This window comes from Cervus canadensis, chromosome 10 (assembly GCF_019320065.1).
Source record: "Cervus canadensis isolate Bull #8, Minnesota chromosome 10, ASM1932006v1, whole genome shotgun sequence".
In the NCBI taxonomy this organism is placed as follows: domain Eukaryota; kingdom Metazoa; phylum Chordata; class Mammalia; order Artiodactyla; family Cervidae; genus Cervus; species Cervus canadensis.
The window spans coordinates 59,990,426-60,007,604 of record NC_057395.1 but is presented as its reverse complement, the minus strand read 5'-3'; the positions used below and the strand labels follow the sequence as shown (position 1 = coordinate 60,007,604).

Genomic DNA, 17,179 nt, shown 5'->3' with positions numbered 1-17,179 from the left:
AGGGGCAAACTTGGGGGTTTTGGAGCTGTTTCCCAAGAATCCACTCCCACCCGCGGGGTGAGGCTGGCATTAGGCCCACCTAGGGCCCTGCCCAGCCACCCACCCCCATCTCTCCAGCGTGCAGACCCGATCCGTGCCCGGCCTGGTGCCATTTTTCCATGGGACTCTGGCTGTGGCGGTTCACATCTGGAGTCTAGACTCGGAGGCTCTGCGGGCCGGGCCTACCGCCCGGGCTGGGCCACCACTGCCCGCTGTTTGCTCAGCTGAAGCTGGTTAATTGGAATTAGAGTGGCCTCTGCGGTGCCGGCTGGCCGGGCGGGCCCTGGATGGCCGCTGCCGAGGTCTGTGGAGCATCTGGCGGGGCCGGGATGGTCATTAGGTGGCAGGCGCCCGGCGCCACTGCCACCTCAGCCTCTGCCGGGGGCCGGCGGTGACTCAATGAGGGCTTTGTAGGCTACGGACCGCAGAACCAACCGTGCTGTGTGCCTGGGCTGCCTGCCCCATCTGCCGCCCTCAGAGAGGCCTTGTTCCAGGACCACACGGCCTCCCCTCGGGAGGCGGCTGGAGACGGCAGAGATCCGAGAAGCCCCTGAAACGGACCCTCTTGGCTGGGGGAAGCTTTTGAGATTTCCCATCCTTCCTTTCCAGAAAGCCCAGAGAAGTTGATAGTGACTCAGGCCCAGGGGTCTGCTGCAGAGGAGTTGCAAAGTCCTTAGGAACTATGGAATTTGATTCAGATTGCTAGGGGTAGGTAAGCTGCCTCATTTCTCTCACTTGTACATGGGGCTAATATTACAGATGGAGAGTATGAGAATTAAGTAAATCCTGTATTGAGGTGCTTGGTACATGCAGCAGCTCCCGTTATCTGCTCCCACTTGTTCTTAAGCTCCAAACTGGAAGCACTGTCATTTTCAGCCTTTAAACCTGGAAGCTTAGGCAGAGATCTCTGCGCTGTTGAAAGTCTGAGTCTCAGGCCAGTGGCCACCCTCCCTGACCTTAGTCTCTCTACCCAGTGACCCCATACTAGGCAGGTAAATGAAGGCTGTGCCCACCCCTTGCCTGGTCCACTGGGGGTTCTCCTTCAGGCCAGGGCTGCTGTCTTTGGCAAACTGTGGAGAAACCCTGGCTCTGTGATCTCTGGTTCTTGTGCCTGGATGGCCTCCCAGAAGCCCCCTCCCCAGCCTCTCCAGGGGCGTTCGGGATGGCTCCGAGAATCAGGATCCTTTTGGCTTTGCAGCAGTCGTTTTGGGAAGAACCCCAGGAATGGGCAGAAGGGGAGTGGTGGGTCCTCCATGTCTACGGTGACCTAGAGTCCCGGTGCTCCCCAGCTGAAGCCATGTGAATGTTGAAATCACAGAGGATGGCTTCTGCCAGTGTGGGAATAAAATCCACTCTTTCCTGGGGCCCACATGGCCCTGCTGCTTCCCTGGCTTCACATATAATGGCCCTCTTGCTGAGTCAGGCCAGTCTTTTGGTACCACAGCCTCTTCTCCGCAGACCTTTCCTCCAGAAGGTGATGCAGCCAGTACCTGTCCAACACCCTCACTGCCCCCAAGTACTGGGAGGAGCGTGGCAGGAGAACTGGATGGCTGGGGACAGGGCTCAAGGGCCCCCTCTGCTGGTCAGAGGGCATCTGGGGGTGCTAAGCTGGCACCCTGGCCACCTGCCGGGTGGGCAGCCACGATGGAGGGGCTAGAAGGTCAGGGCCTCACTGCAGGCTGCGACAGTCCACCGCCCCAGGAAGGGGCTTACATGAAAGTCTCTGGGTGGGAGGGTGAGAAGCAGGAAACCCACTCTAAGGTATTGGGTGAGAACTTTCTCGAAGCACAGTGGCCTGCCCAGGCAACGGGATGAGTTTTTAATTTGAGGCAAAGTCAGTCCACAATACAAAAGTCTAAAAATCAGACCCACTTTTCCCACCTGGCACCCAGGGGTTGGGGGGGTGGGGACAGTTGGGGGCTTCCTTTGCAGGCAGGAGACGGGGAGGAGCAGAGAAGGCCAGAGAAGGGGGAGAGGGAACCAGGCCCCGGAGGCCCCGCTGGAGGGAGCCTACTGCCCCTGCCCCTCTCTGGGAGCTGCCTGCCCCAGCGGCAGGCCTGCTCTGTGCGGGCCAGCGTGTGGCCAGCCCGCCCGGGTGTCTGGCCCTTGCAGGGTCAGGCACCAGCTCCATCACTTCTCCTTCTTCTCCAGCCCCTTCGATGTGGTCGCCTCTGTTCCCTCTCTGGTTTCTGTCACTGCTGCTGGATCCTTAGGATTTGACTCCTCATAACTGACCGGAAAAACAAGACATAACAACAAGGACGACACATTTAGAGAAGGGAAGGGCAGAATCTTTGTGCCCACCTCCCACCATCGCAGGAAAACCCTGGGCACACATATCCTTGGCCCAGCATGTTCCAGGACTTGGCCCGGCCCTGCCGTGCACCCTCCTCAGACCGGCTGCTGGGTTCCACTTTCTCTGTGCCTGGTGGTGCCAAGGGCAGCAGCAAGTGGAGGAGAGGTTGGGCTTGTGCAGACCCATTTTAAGCTTCCTGGACCTTCCACTGGGGAAGGAGTGGGGAAAAAGAGGGGCAGCCAGGATGACGCTACAGGACGAAGGGCTGCCTCCCAGGGCACATGACAGGAGTCAAAAAGCTTAGCCCCAGGGGCGTGGGCGGGCGGGCAGGGGGGCTGCTCTACTGACAAGTGGCAAGGTGCCACTCTTGCAGGCAGGCGCCCTGGCTTAGCTCTTCCTCTGGGCTCCACTTACTGAGCAAGTGAGTTCATGCCAAGGACAATGCTCACATTTCCTTACCACATCAACCCCATGAGGCAGGTATGTGCCCACTTCTATATGAACAAAGAGAGGTTCCGAAAGGGGAAAGTGAAGGTTTTACACTTGCCCCAGGTTATATATATACAGAGAGCAGTAACAGTGTCCACTGCTGTGCGACCAGGGCTGCTGACTCCCAATCTCAGGTGAGCCCCACAGTACCGGTGAGGCCGCTGGGGTCCTGGGGCCCTGCTCCCCCACCCCTCGGCTGGGCGCTGTGACTGCCTGGTGGTGGTGGAGCTGCCTCTTGCTGCCTGCCCCAGCAATGCTCCCTGCCCCGTACACTGGAGCAGGGGGGTCTGCCCTACCTTGGGCCCCGGGGCAGTGGGGGGAAGTGGGCAGGTGGGCACCCGCTGGGTATTACATGGCGCTGGGATTCTGCGGGCGCCGGCGGCGAGGGCCAGCTAGCTTCTGCTGCATGGAGTCCGCCAGGCTGGCTGGGGAGCCCGAGACTGTGGGGAAGTGGGTGAGCCTCGGGGTGTGAGGCAGGATTTCCGCTGAGGACTCGTAGCTGTGTGAGAGACAGACAGAGACAGAAAAAAAGAGATGGAGAGGAAAAGACTAACGAGGACAGAGATTTCTCTTCCAGGGAGCAGAAGTGGGTCTTACTTTTATCTATCTCTGCACTTTCGAACTCTGTGGAAAGAAGCCTGTGTTACTTGGAGGATAAAAAAGAAAAGATGCACCTATACAGGGAGACACTCTGCAAAAGAACAAGGATGCCCTAGATGTATACATATGTGTCCCAGGTGGCGCTAGTGGTAAAGAACCTGCCTGCCAACGCAGGAGACATAAGCGACACAGGTTCCATCTCTGGGTTGGGAAGATCCCTGGAGAAGGGAATGGCAACCCACTCCAGTAGTCTTGCCTGGAGAATCCTATGGTCAGAGGAGCCTGGCGGGCTACAGTCCATGGGGTCACAAAGAGCTGGACACAGCTGAGACTGAGCACACACGGAGATGTTCTGCTGCTGTGGAAACATCTCTCAGACACACCCTGGTGTGAAAAATCAGGACGCAGAATGTTCCAAGAATGCCACCACCTGCATGAGAATGTGTATACACATACATGCTTTCAGGTGCAGAGATATCTCTGAATGTCCAGGGACAGAGTTGGCTTCGTGGGTGGCTGGGGTATGAGGGGGTTGGTTGTCCTGCTCATGCTATGGAATTTTGAACTATGTGAATGTGTTATCATTTAAAAAGAAGTAAATGAATAAAAAAAGGATAGTGCCACTAAAGCGAAAAGTAAAACCAAAGGTAAGGTGGAGAATTAGGGAGAGAGATGGGCAGAAGAGAAGAGAGACTATTTGCTTCTTTACCTCAAACTAAAAACCTCCTGGGGGGTGGGGGACAGAAAAGTGGGGTACCCACGTGGGCAAACTTTTACAGAAACCAAGCACCAAGTGGGTGAAGGCGGGCACCCTCAGTCCTGGCGGAGGGTGAGGGCAGGGACCGTGCTCAGGGCTCAGGCCCCACTCCTGCCCCCAGACCTGCCACCTGCTTCACCCCCAGCCTCGCCTGAGTCCACAGGGCTTTGCCAGGTCAGGAGCCCTGGGCAGGCAGGCTGGGAGCCCGGGGCTCTGAGGCAGGGCAGGGGCAGGTACGGGGGAGGGGTGAGTCACAGGCTTCCCCACAGGCAGCCAGGTGCGCAGAAAGCTCTGGCAGGCACTCGAGGGACAACCTGGAGGCCAGGCAGGTGGAGCTGGTGGAAGGCCCCCGAGTGGGCAGCTTCAGCTGCAGCTGGCAGCTATTTCTGGGTCCCTGGCGGGCGGGGCTGGTGCTGCTGGGGTGGAGACACCTGTCGGAGTCACGCAGGCCTGGGGGTCAGGGTGGGGCTGATCACGGGTGTGGCAGGTGTGCGGATGGCCACAGGGAAGGGGCAAGTGTGTGACTAAGACAGAGAGAAAGCAGCCAGCTCTGGGTTACAGCCACAGTGGCAACTGGACATAGGCTGATGCTTAACTTCTCATTGGGCATTTCCATCACACTAGAGTCCCCTGTATCACTCACGTGTGGACACTGAGGCTGGGGGCAGGGGAAGACCTGCCTGAAGTCATATGGCAGCAGGGTCGGGATGGGAACCCAGGGCTCCCGACAGTGGGGCAGCCTGGGGTGGGGAGGCTACACCAGCCAGTCCCTTCTCATGACTCAGCTGGCATCTGGTGTGGGGGCTGCCTCGAAAGCCCCAAGGCCGTTCCCACCCCTGGCTACTGCTGGCCCACAGAAGGGTTCTGCTGGTGCCCATGGGCCTGGCACCCATGTGCTGATGCAAAGGGCAAGGCTGCTGGTGCAAACAGTGTTCCCCCGGAGGCATGTACCCACAGTCCCCACAGGCTCCGCCAGCAGCCTGCAGTGTCAGGCAGACCTCCGCTCCCCGCCCCCTCTTACCTGAACATTTCGGTCACTTCTCCCTTGGCCAGTGCCACCAGGACAGGAAAGCCAATACACGCAGGGACCAGATACAGGAGGGCAGGCTGTGAGAGAACAAAGGCTGGTGAGGCAATGCTGGGCAGGGCACCCGCTCAGGGCCGGGCCCATCACCCCAACTCTCTGCTGGGTGTGACTCAGGGACAGGTTCACGAAGCAAGTCAGTGCCTGGGCCTACACTGGGGCTCCTGACTTCCCTGGGAGAAGAAGCAAGAAGCCCAAAGAAACTCAATCATGCAGGGCTTTCAGGGCGCCCTGGAGTCTGGCTGGCAGCATCCCAACTGCCCAGGACACCAGGTTCCTGGTGAGCTGGTCCTACTCCCAGAGACCCTGGTCCTACTCCCAGAGACCCTGACTGCCTAGGTCTGGGGCTGGACGTCTGCACTTTTAACAACGCTCCAGGAGATGCTGTTATAATGACAATGATGATGACATAGCCGCTATGGATGGAGCACCTGCTGCGGCCTGGGATTAAGGTCACCCAGCTGGTCACGGCCCAGAGCCTGTGAGGAGACTCCCAGTGAAGCTGGGTTTGGAGGACAGGGCAATTACACCAGCCGATCCTGTTTCTGGAGCACCTACTGTGTGCATTGAACACAGGGTCTAGAGAGTACTTTAGTCCATCTCCATACCCCCATGACCCTTCTCCTTGTGTAGAAGCGGAAGGCTCATGCTTTGGGAGTGGGGAGGGGGCAGCTCAGGCCTTGGAGAGCCTAAATGGTAAACTGGGGGTTGAACTCGGGTACCCCGACTCCAAAGCCATTCTTCCGCTCACAGTGTCTGAAAGCTGACCTCACGCTACTGCTCAGCCCTTCATGGCCCCTACTGCTCCCAGTGGCCTGACATCCTCAAGAGATGTGAACCCTGCTTCCTTCTCCAACCTCACCCGCCCTGCTCTGCACTGGCCACGTTGGTCTCATTTCGGTCCTCTTTGTCACCTGTAGCCACAGGATCTCGGCACGTGCCGTTTCTAGGATGCTCTTCCCATCTGTGCCTACTTTCCTTCTCCTTCAGACTTCAGCTCAGCAGTCACTTCTGTGGGAAAGCCTTCGCTCGCATTGAGTCAGGCCCTCTTGCTGCACACTCTTGGGCCCCCTGCAATTCTTCACGGCATTCTCTAGCAACTTGGAATGAAACATCCCTGGGCCGTTACAGTCTGGAAATTGCCTTCTGTTAGGCTGTTAACTCCACGAGGGCAGGCTCCACAGCTGTCTTCTTCACTGCTGTCTTCCTAGTACTTAGAAGAGGGCCTGGTAAATACTAAGCCAATGGCTCCCTCACAAAATTCAGAGGGTGTCCTGGAGATGACTCAGGTGAGGGTGAAGACATCGTACCTAAAGCCAAGCCTCGTTCCTAAATCCAGGCCAGCCCCTGGCTAGAGGACAGGGCTCCACAGTCCCCGGAGGCTGACCATCAGGCCATTTTCGGACTCCTGCCATGGATGGGCTATGAACTACCCCACTTCACACAGATTCTCCTTGAACCTAATTACACCCTGAGCATTTCGATCTGAGTTTTATAGATGATGCTACTGAGGTTCAGAGGGAAATGACCTGCCTACAGTCACACAGGGTGTGTAAGTGGCTGAGCTGGGATTTAAACTCGGGCAGCCGAGCTTCTTCCCCTGCATCAAGTCTTTGCTACGAGATCGGCTTTGGGCCAGGAACAACAGAAATCACGACAAAAGCCTGCATCAAGACTCAAGAGGGGCAGCCAAAGCAGTACTCAGGGAAAAGTTTATAACTCTAAGTGCATTTATGAGAAAGACTAGAAATAAACAATGTAAGTTTTCAAATCAGGAAGCCCAAAGGAGGGAAAGAATGAAGGCAAAGCAAAAATTAATAAAACAAATACAAACTTACTAAAATTTAATTTCTGAAAAGTAGAACACTTAAGAGATGACGAAATTGAGGATCAGAGGAGGAAAAAGGATCTGCCCTAAATCACACGGTTGGTCAGGATACAGACACGGATTCCTCTGTCACTAAGTCCAGTGTCTTTTCTTCATCAAGGCCAGGCTGGGCAAAATAGAGGGCTTCCTGGGAGGAAGGTGGGTAGATATTTGGCCCCACCAAGGTCTACCTCACTTAAGAGCCAACAGCAATTGAGGTGCTCCTTTGGGAAGAAGTGTTTGCTTAGTATCAGAGGGATACAAACCTATTCTTTTCTTTCCTCTCAGGCACCAGGGACCCTCTCCAAAGAAAATCAGTGTTAAGGAGAGGATGGGATGTACAGCTTGGGGCAGTGAGCTGGGGATCAGGACTCCTGGGTCTCCATCGGGCCTCGGCTTTACTCTGTGACCACAGATAGGCCATTTTCCTGTCTGGGCTTTCCTATCCATCTGTACAGTGAGAGCACCTGATCATATTAATGACCTTTCTTGGAGGTTGCTAGTCCTGGCTTGGAGTACATTTTTGATAGAGGTTAAAAAACATATAGGCAGAGGTGACCCCCTCGATAGGGAATTGCTGGCAGAGGGACTGCGTATGTCTTGGTGAGGGAGGAGGAGCTCAAAGAACAGGTTCCTCTTGTGTCCAGATCCCACCTCAAAGAAGATTTTCAGGGAAATACGCATGTGGATGATCAGGGAGAATAGCCGGGCTGCTGCTAGGCAGTAGGGTCGGCTTGTGGTCAGGAGTCTAGGGCTCCAGCCAGGGCCCAGCTTGACGCGCTGTGTCACGCAGGGAAGGCTTCCTTTTCTCTCATGTCGAGGATCACCTCTCCCACCTCTGCCCCCAGCCTGTGTGAGAGAGCTCCCAGTGGAGCCTTCTCTGAGTCTAAGGCAGAAGGCAAGCCTGCCACCTGGCGGCCACCTAGGGGATAGCTCTGGGCTTGGAATCTGCTGGGGCTGACAGCTGGAGAAGCCACCTCCCAAGAGGAGGCCCAAGTACTCTGCGCCTTCCTTGCCAAGTGCATGTCCCTCTCAGCTTGCACAGCTCCTGAGGTCATCTGGAGCAGATGTGAATGAAAGGGGCTTCCTCACTGGTTCTTGGTTTCTCTACTGATGGGGACCTTGAACTTTCTGTATAGTATTACTATCAATTTCACAGTGTCTCTAAGGACTCAATGAGTTAATGAGTGAAAGGGTTTAGCACAGTGCCTGGCAAACTAACAGACTAACTGGGTCAGCAGCTTTTGTGATTAATTCAAAGGTGGCTTCTTTGTGGCCGGTGCCCAGGGAAGGGAGAAAGGGAGGAGGAAGAGGGGAGGATGGAGGGAGCTCAGCAATACCAATTGGGTCAGACGTGGCTCTGAGCACTTCACTTACATTAACTCATTTCACCCTCAAACACCCCCAAGGTGGCTACAATTATTTATCCTCATTTTCTGTTTTCATGAATCAATGAGGAATCCTAAGTGTAACTTCAGACAGTAGAGCTTGGATTCCCACCAGGGCTCTCCTAAGACTCCACTCCACACAGCCTTTCCCATGACTGGGGGTTCATAACCTGGGTGTGGTCTTCATGTGACACCGGTTTGAATCCTGGCTCCACCACACTTTCCACGGAGCACCTGAACTGCAGCTCCTCATCTGTTCACAGAACCCTCACGAAGCACCAAGCAGAGCCTGGCACAAAGGAAGTGCTCTGATTTCCAGCAGAGAGCACCCCGTCTGTGGCTCTCCCCTCCCCGACTCCTCCTCTCCAGGCCACACTGACAGCTCCCAGCCTGGTCCACCTGGCAATTCAGCACCCATCTAGGAGAAGGCAGAGCCTGGCTGGCTTGGGGAGTGATGGGAGGGAGATCCTAACATCCTATCACTTGCCTGGGGAGCAGGCAACGGGCTGAGACCGCAACAAACACCCACCCGATTCCGTTCTGTCTGCCACCACTACTGAGGCTGAGAAGCCACAGCTGGGGCCACGCAACACTGATGTGGCCCAGGAGATGTGGGCAAAAATCTGCTGAGAGGGCTCTGAGAAAGGTTTTGCCTTCCTTGATGGTCACAGGCTCGGCTGGCATCCTCCCTCCTCCCCCTTCTCACCACTAGCGTGCATGTGCTACCTGAAGCCGGGCTGTCATCTTGCAACAACTATGGGTGAAAGTTCAAGAGAATCACGGACACAACTGCTCTGCACCACTGGATCGCCTGCACATGTGACACGGGAGTCCCGGTCACCTGCAGTGAAAGCACTCCCGGTACACAGAGGGGTCGTGCTCACCTGGGCGTGCTTGAAGATGTGCATGATGAAAATGGTAAGGCCCAGGCCGAAGATGTAGGCTGCAAAGCTGGTGTAGAAGTAGGTGTGGGTGTTCTTCTTCAAGCTTCAGCAACGGCATGGGGAGACAGAGGAGGAAGGTGAGACACAAGCACTGCAGAGCCACATGCCCTCTTAGGAGAGGATCTGGGGAGACCCCGGAAGCTGTGTGGGGCTGAGGTTATGGGCTGGGGGGTGTGGAGATAGGCGTGCATTCTGGTTCTGCCCCATCTAAGCGTCTTTGGACCAGTCACTTTCCTTCCCTCAGCCTCAGTTTAATCATCTGCAAAATGGGAATGCCATACGCCATCTCCCCGATGGTTGCTGACTATCAAATGTTGTAACTGAGAACAGTGGCTATGAAGCTCAGGTCAGCATAAAAATCACCTGGACAGCATGTTAAAACATATAGAACTGTATGGGGGTTCCCTGGCGGCCTAGCAGTTAGGATTCCAGGCTTTCAACGCCATGGCCTGGGTTCAACCCCTGGTCAGGGAACTGAGATCCTACAAGCTGAGCAGCGTGGTCAAAAAAACAAAAACAAAAACCCCGAAAAACAGAACAGAGTGCTAGGCCTAGTTCCCAGGGAGTCTGATCTAACAGGTACGGGGATCTGCATTTTGGTATTTGTGTGTGTGTGTGTTTTATAACTTTATTTTTGGCTTTTAAAAAATATGTAGTTGATTTATAATATCATGTTAGTTTCAGGTGTATAACACTGTGATTCAGATATACATATATTCTTTAGATTCTCTTCCCTTAGCTGATTACAAAGTATTAAGTACAGTTTCTTGTGCTAAAGAGTAGGTCCCTGCTGGTTTGGGGCTCATGTTTTGAGGAACACAGATCAGAAACTGTAAAGCTAAGTTCTTACTCTTAACTGCAGTGGAGCTAATAGTTCAGTAACCCATCATGGATACTAAGAAGATGCTGATTACAAGGATAAAATGCCAGTGGCTTCCTGGGTAATTCACTGAAGATCAGCTTCAGAAGAGCTGACCCACAAGCATCCTGGCATTGCCATCACTTGATGCCCTTTCACAATGCCAGCTCAGGACCTTTGTGTGTGTCTAGCAACATCTGTGGAATGAAGGAGGACTGACTCCCTCCCCTTTGGCCTGGCGGCTTCTGAGCTGGGAGCCGTAGTCCACTGAGAACAGTCCTGTTGTGCAGCCCGGAGTGCAAGAGACTCCCTTTGGGAACAGTGCACAGATTCTGGAACAAGCTCCCAAGGACCTGCAGGACAAGGATTCTTCCTCGGAGGGTGCTGCCAGCTGAACCTGGTTCTCTAGCAAATGGCCTGGAGACTCCTACAGGTTTCTCTTTGTATGACCTCTGAAAACCGAGCAGTAGAGCAGCCAGCACAGATGTGTTTCTATTTAAAGAGACTGGCGAGGTCTCTTCCAAAGGCTCCACAGTGGCCCTACCCAAACGCAGAGCGACGTGAGCAGGGGAAAAGTTCAGTTCTGCATGCAGCCTGGATTTCCATGATGCTGGCAATGGGTTTCTCACTACCACTTTCAACATTATTACTGTTTTTGCAACTACTGGACATAAGGAGATTAAGAAATAGTCCATAAACCAGCTCAAAATTAAGCACATACATGCAGAAAGCCCTCCTCTAGGAAGACTGAGCGCCACCTACTGGTGGCAGGCCCAGCTTTGCCCAGGTGGCATTCACCCACCTGAAAAGGTGTGACCTTTTCTGAGTTTCAAGTGGTGGCTCAGCTTGGCCCCCTTCCCTCTCCCTTGTACTCACTTTCTACAAGGGACTGAAGAATGTCTGAGGAAGGAGAGGGTGGGGAGCAGCGAGAGCAGCTGGGATACGGTGACCTGACCAGTGGCTGATAAAAGTCGGTGGCAATGAGGACTGCACCTGCTGCCGGATGTCCTGGGAGCCACCGAGGCCAGCCTGTCTCAGCACTCCCTCCACACTGTCCCCATCAGCCCCAGGCAGGAGGGACCACTAACTTCAGGATGAGAAACCTTGCCTGCAAACGTCAGTTTCCTTGCCAAGACCACTCAGAGAAAGCACTCTGGGTGCCACCACGACCTTCTGGGATTCCATCTCAGCCTATGAGTCACACCTTCCCCACCCTCTCCAGGCTCTTGGCACTTAGAACCTCAGAATGTACAGCGCAGATAAAATCAGAATTGTTCTGGCTGCTGTTGGGTGGAGGGTCTGGGACCTGAGTTACCCTCTTTGGGCTCCTCCAAACTGAGGAACCCCAGAGAACCTCCTGCCTGTGAGGGGAGGGCCTCACTTGTGGAACCTGAGGACTAGGGTTCCTAAGTGGCTTACCTGATGTCGAAACGCAGCAGCAAGGCAATGAAGATTCCTGCGGGGAGAAAACCAGGGTTAGATGGAGGTAGGGAAGAAGCATACAACTGACAACTGGGTCCCCAGCCACAAAGCAGTCATCAGGGGACAAGGCGTGGCTGAGACTGCCAACTGCCGGCAGAAATCGCTTCTCTACCTTCAGTCCACCTGGAACAATGGGGGACACTCACTGGAAGAGGGAACAAGTGGCCCAACTGTCCCAGGTAGACTGCTTTGGCCTGGGACCACACTGACGAGCACCTCACAGCACCATCTGCTGTACCACCCTGGGCCCAACCAAACACTTACAGGATGCCTGAATACTAGGTGCTGTAGGCAATACAGTGGGAAGCAAAACCTGGGGGTGGGGCATGCTGATCAAATATTAACAAAGACCAGTGTGAGACTGTAACTGTGAAAGGGTGCTCCTGTGTCATGGGAAGGTCTATCATGGGATGAGACCCAGGCTGGGGGTCGTGGGTGGGGAGGAAAGAGGGCTTTTTTGAGGAAGTGACACTTGCCAGGGAGAGGGAAGAGCATGTGCAAAGGTCGTGAGGAAACAGGGCTCAGGAGGCGTGGCAGGGCAGGCTGAAGCCCAGAGCAGGAGATGCTGGGGGCTGGATCTGCCATGCAGGGCCCCGTGGGGGTGAGAGGAGTTGGGTCTTCATTCTAGGAGTAAGGGGACACTCCTGGAAGTGTTCAAAGTGGGAGAATAACATAAAAGATTTTGAAAAAGACCCCTGTGGCAGTTGTTTGGTCGGTGGGAGAGCGCAGAAGCAGACACTAGGAGGCTCTACAGGAGCTCAGGTGGGGACGGTGAACTCTGTCCACCCACTGCACTCCTATCTGCACTCTGAAATCTGGCCCAATCACCCCCAGAAACCCGAGTCCCTGAGACACAGCCACCCAGTCCAGCCTCTGTATGTTGCACACACACGGCCATCCCTGTGTCTGTCCTTGACTTGTCTTTGGACTCGGACACAGCAGGGCTGAACCTCATTTGGTTGAGAGCAAGCTCTTAGGAACCAAACATTCTGTGCTGATTAGAAGCACTGACTGGCAACATGTGATTCATTTCAAAGAAGAAAATGATTCAGTCCCCAGCGAAGACTCTACAGTTGGGAGCTGGTGGGTGGTGAAAACAGACAAATGCTGCCTTTCTGGAAACAAAACTAGGAATTCAGTGGCCCCTGGCAGCTGAATTCTGCAACTGCTCTTTAACTAATCCGCGGGCCAGAGCTCCCAAGAGCTTCTACTCATAATACTGCATTTGACCTTAAAATAACACCCCACAACCTATTCTTCCTTCAAGATTATCCCTGAGGCTCTGTGAGGATGCAATAACTCACACCAACTGTGACTGCTGGAAGACTTCCGATACATACAGGGATTTGTGGATACGCAGAGATGTCCTGTGCAGGCCTGGAGCCCAGAAGCACTCAACAAGGACACTTGGGGAAGTCTGCGGGTGCCTGGGACAGACCCTGCTCTGCAGGGCGAACCAAATCCATTTCTTCATCCCTGATGGAGCTTCTTCCCTGCCTCCCAGCACCACGTGCTATGGGAACACCTGGATTCAAGACCACGACCCTAGGCAAGTCTCTCTTAACCTGTTTCCTCACCAGCAAAATAGAAACACTCTCTACCTCAACAGGCTGCTAAAGGTAGCAAAGATAATACATAAAAAAACACTGAGCATACTGCTTGGCAAACAACAGGGGCTTGACAAATGATGGCTCCAGGATTATGATCTTACTCTTGTTGTTACTATCATAAAAGCAGTTCTGACAATATCATCTTTCTTTGCAGTCAGATAGACCTGGTCTGAGTCCTGGCCCTCTGGCTGGCTAGTGTGTGAATTGACGTTAAGTCCCTTCACTGCTGAGCCTCAGTTCGCTCACTGGTATGAGAGAGAAAGCCTCTGCTTCACCACCATATGTATCACAAAAGCAAAGTGTCACACAGAAGTGCCTGTTCACTCCCGCTCACTAGCAGGATGGCTATTACTTCCTACACTGGAAAACAAACTGGCTTTTAATTTGTTCCCAGCTTTCTTCTTGTAAGCAAACACCAGGGGTGCTTCTAACCCTGACTCCAAGCCTCTGTGACTAGGGAATCAGAATGCCCTTTGGGTGTGCAGCACCTGTCACTGGGCCTAGGTCTTGCAGGCACACAGCGTCCACGTCTCAAGCCATTTCAGCTGCCCTGAGAGGCAGCTCAGCTTTGCCCAGAGTTTCTTGACCGGCAGTTTGGGCTGCAGGCCCCCAGGATGTGTGCCCATGCTCGGGCCCATACACAGGGGTACCTGTGCCCATGTCCACAGGTGTGCTGACTAGCACCCACACATATAATGGACTCAGAGGCCAGGTCGTGTGGTCAAGCAGGTGCAGGCCACTGGTCCCTCTGCTAAAACTGCAGACACAGGAGCACAGCTGTGTGCCCCCTGTCCACACACACTGCATGCTTTCCCTGGTGTCCTCCCAGCGCCGGGGAGGGGGGCCAAGGAGACTGTGGCAGTTCTAGCACACCTGTGTCACCTGTAAACACTGGGAATGGTGTGCGTACGTGCAAGTGTGAGGGGATCGGATTCCTTTAAGACTGTCATCAAATGTGCTTATATTTCAGTCTGTCATATAATTTATTTCTGCAGCTCTCGAGTAATGTCTGTTCACCCAACCAGAAGCTCTATGAGGGCAGTCTTGCTCACCACCGTCCCTCCGAGGTCCAGCCCACACCGGGCTGAGGTGGACCCCCTTCACCAAACCCCGGGCAGGTGCTGATGGGGGAATCGCACAGCCTAACCCTTCCTCCTTCCCTCTCCTGGTGAGTGAGGCTGTGTCTCACAGGACGACTCCTTCTCCATGGAATCCCCCTCCACTTTGGCCCCTGCCCTGGCCCCGTCACCTGGAATGACGATGTCTCCGAGTCCCAGCATGGCAAAGTTGTCCGCTTCCAGGCCCTTCTCCAGCAGGTCCTGGGGAAACACCACTGGAGGGGGAGGCAGGGATGTGAGGAGTTGGTGAGAGCCCAGCTCATGCACTCCTAGCCTCCGCCTCTGGTGTATGGAACTCACACACTTGCATTGCTGGTTGGGAGGATGGGAATGGGGAGTCAAGAGAATGATGATGGGCTGAAGGGAGGTGTGTCCATCTGGAATCACAGCTGGTTAGAGCAGTAAGAATCTAGAATCATCTAGGCTAAAGGTTTAATGCCTTTACTGAGCTGTAACTCACATGTCATACAATTTCAATGCCTTTTAATAGCCAGGACTCTTTGGTTAAATGGGACTGACCCCAAAGCCTAGCATATAAAGGATGAAAGGGCCCACATGGTGCTGGCATCTAATAGGCTTTCCGTCTCACCACAGTTGTGGACAGACCCTCGTTTTGAAGAAGGAAGAGCTTGGGCCACACGCTTTGTGCATCTGTTGATGAGGAGGAGGCTACATACCTACAAATCCCTTGCTTACAGCCCCTTACTCAGAAATCCTGCTGGCCAACTTGTTTGGATAAATACAGATTGAGGAAAATGCCTCCCTGTATGTCCAGTTATGGCAAGGGGCAGCTGTAACTGGATTTCATCCAGATAGCCTTGGAGCAAAAGTTCACCAGTTATGGTGTGGGCTTCAGGGTCAGACTGTATGGGTCTGAATCCTGGCTCTGCTGTGTGACTTTGCACAGTTTACTTAACTACTCTGGGCCTTAACTGTATCACCTGTAAAATGGGTATAACAACCAAACTGACCCCATAGCCTTGCGGTAAAGATTAGGTTATTTGAACACACTATTAGCTTTAACTGTTATGTCTTTACTGACCTAGTCCTGCTTCTGTGTGAGGCTGTCCTCCCAGATGATGAATCAAGTGTGGCACAAGGCTAAGACAGTTAGGACAATCTGGTCACCGAACTCCTGACTTCCCTGCAGCTAGGGGTGGTCATGTGACCCAGCTCTGGCCAATGGCATATAAACAGAGGTAAGACGGGTGTGCTCTGGGCCAAGATGGTGCTTCCCCAATGAATCATACAGAGGTCCTTCCCTGTCCACTTTTTCCTGCCTTGAATACAGTCACAGTGATTTACAGCTCTCCTTGTCTGATCCTCTTAAACCTGCCATCATTCAATCCTGAGTGGCAGATCTAGAAACCAGGGCCCACAGAGGTGAGGCATCCCCACTCAGGCCACACAGCCAGCACATATCAGATCTGGGATCCAAATCCAGGCTTTCTGACTTTACTAACTGTCCACTTAACCACTCTGCTGGACTACTCCTAGCAGTAGAGGGCAACAAGCTTTCTCCTCAAGACAAAAACCCCAATTCCAAACACCAGAAACCAGAGGGGACTGTCATTTCCCTGTCCAGAGTCTTCCAATGGCTCATCCACTGCCCACTGGGCAGCAGCTGGGCTCCCTGACATGCCATCTTCGGCTTCCTCAAATCTGGCCTCTTTTCTGCTGCTCCCCTGAAGTCACCATACTCCCTCTCCGATTCTCTGCTCCCTCCAAGCATTCTTCTGGTTGCAGCCCTGGCCTGAAGCTGTTCTCTCTTTCAAATGCCCCTACTGCTCCTTCATGCTTGTGAAACACATATTCATTCTTCGGAACCCAGGAAAGCTTTCCTGACCCGTTGGCTGGGTTCATCCATCACAGCGTGTGAGGCATAGTTGCTCTTCGAGCTTGGCCAGCATCTGTTCTCTTGCTCTGCACGACTGCCCTCACCTTAGACCCTTGGTTCTGGGAGGCTGCCAACTCAAAACACTGCCCCCAAGCACTGGAGAAGGCAGTGACCCTGTCCTTTGCACCACTCCTAGTGGCAGAGCCTAGTTCCTGGGCCTGGAGAGGCCCCATGGGTTCATCCAAGCCATAGCTGGGAGGAACTTTCCTCTGGGGTCACTGAGCCGCGACCCTGCACAGCATCTAGGAGCAGCCGTGTGACCAGGAGCCTCTCTCTGGCTCACGGAGGGGACCCATGTACAGCTGTGGAGTCAGACCATGAAGAGTGCAACTGTTGCTTGGCTCTCAGGACAGGCTCCATCCTGACTGCCCAACAGGATCCCCCTTCCTCCTTCCATCATGCCCGATGGATTCCGTCCTCCTCTTTGGGTCTCATGATGCCAGGGAGTGATTCTTGATCAGTCTAAGGCTTAAACTCCAAGTTCATTATGCTTTTCTCAACCCCCCCTGATGAGGAACAATGAACTTGGGCCTGTGACCCAATTCTGGCCTGTGAAATATGAGAGAGGCTTCAGGGAGATTCAGGGAAAAACATCCCTCTCTGATGAAAGGGAGACATAAAGTTCCTCTTTTCTGTCCCTGAATTTGCTGAGAATGGTGGGGTGGAGGGCTGAGGTGACCCTGGCTCTTGGCGATGCCACTGATGGTCATAAACCCAACTCTAGAGGCTCCGCCACCGGGCTTGTTGCG

At 54.0% G+C, this 17,179-nt stretch overlaps 1 protein-coding gene across 6 annotated transcripts in view; it reads right to left on the bottom strand.

Annotated features, from left to right (window-relative positions):
- Positions 1–1,837: 1,837 nt before the first annotated feature.
- Positions 1,838–17,179, bottom strand: part of HM13 (histocompatibility minor 13) — a 38,175-nt gene continuing 22,833 nt past the window's right edge. For 2 of the 6 annotated variants that reach the window (XR_006271395.1, XR_006271396.1), the window contains exons 8-13: positions 14,665–14,748; positions 11,743–11,779; positions 9,405–9,507; positions 5,203–5,288; positions 3,121–3,323; positions 2,133–2,269 (exon numbers count right to left, since the gene is read on the bottom strand). Coding sequence is in view for 4 of the 6 variants with exons in the window: in XM_043478493.1 (XP_043334428.1) it covers positions 2,170–2,269; positions 3,177–3,323; positions 5,203–5,288; positions 9,405–9,507; positions 11,743–11,779; positions 14,665–14,748 (557 nt within the window). In the remaining 2 variants the exon portion in view is untranslated. Of the gene's footprint in view, positions 2,270–3,120; positions 3,324–5,202; positions 5,289–6,399; positions 6,442–9,404; positions 9,508–11,742; positions 11,780–14,664; positions 14,749–17,179 lie in introns of those variants that run through there. The other 4 variants (XM_043478488.1, XM_043478489.1, XM_043478493.1 and 1 more) reach the window with 3 other exon arrangements.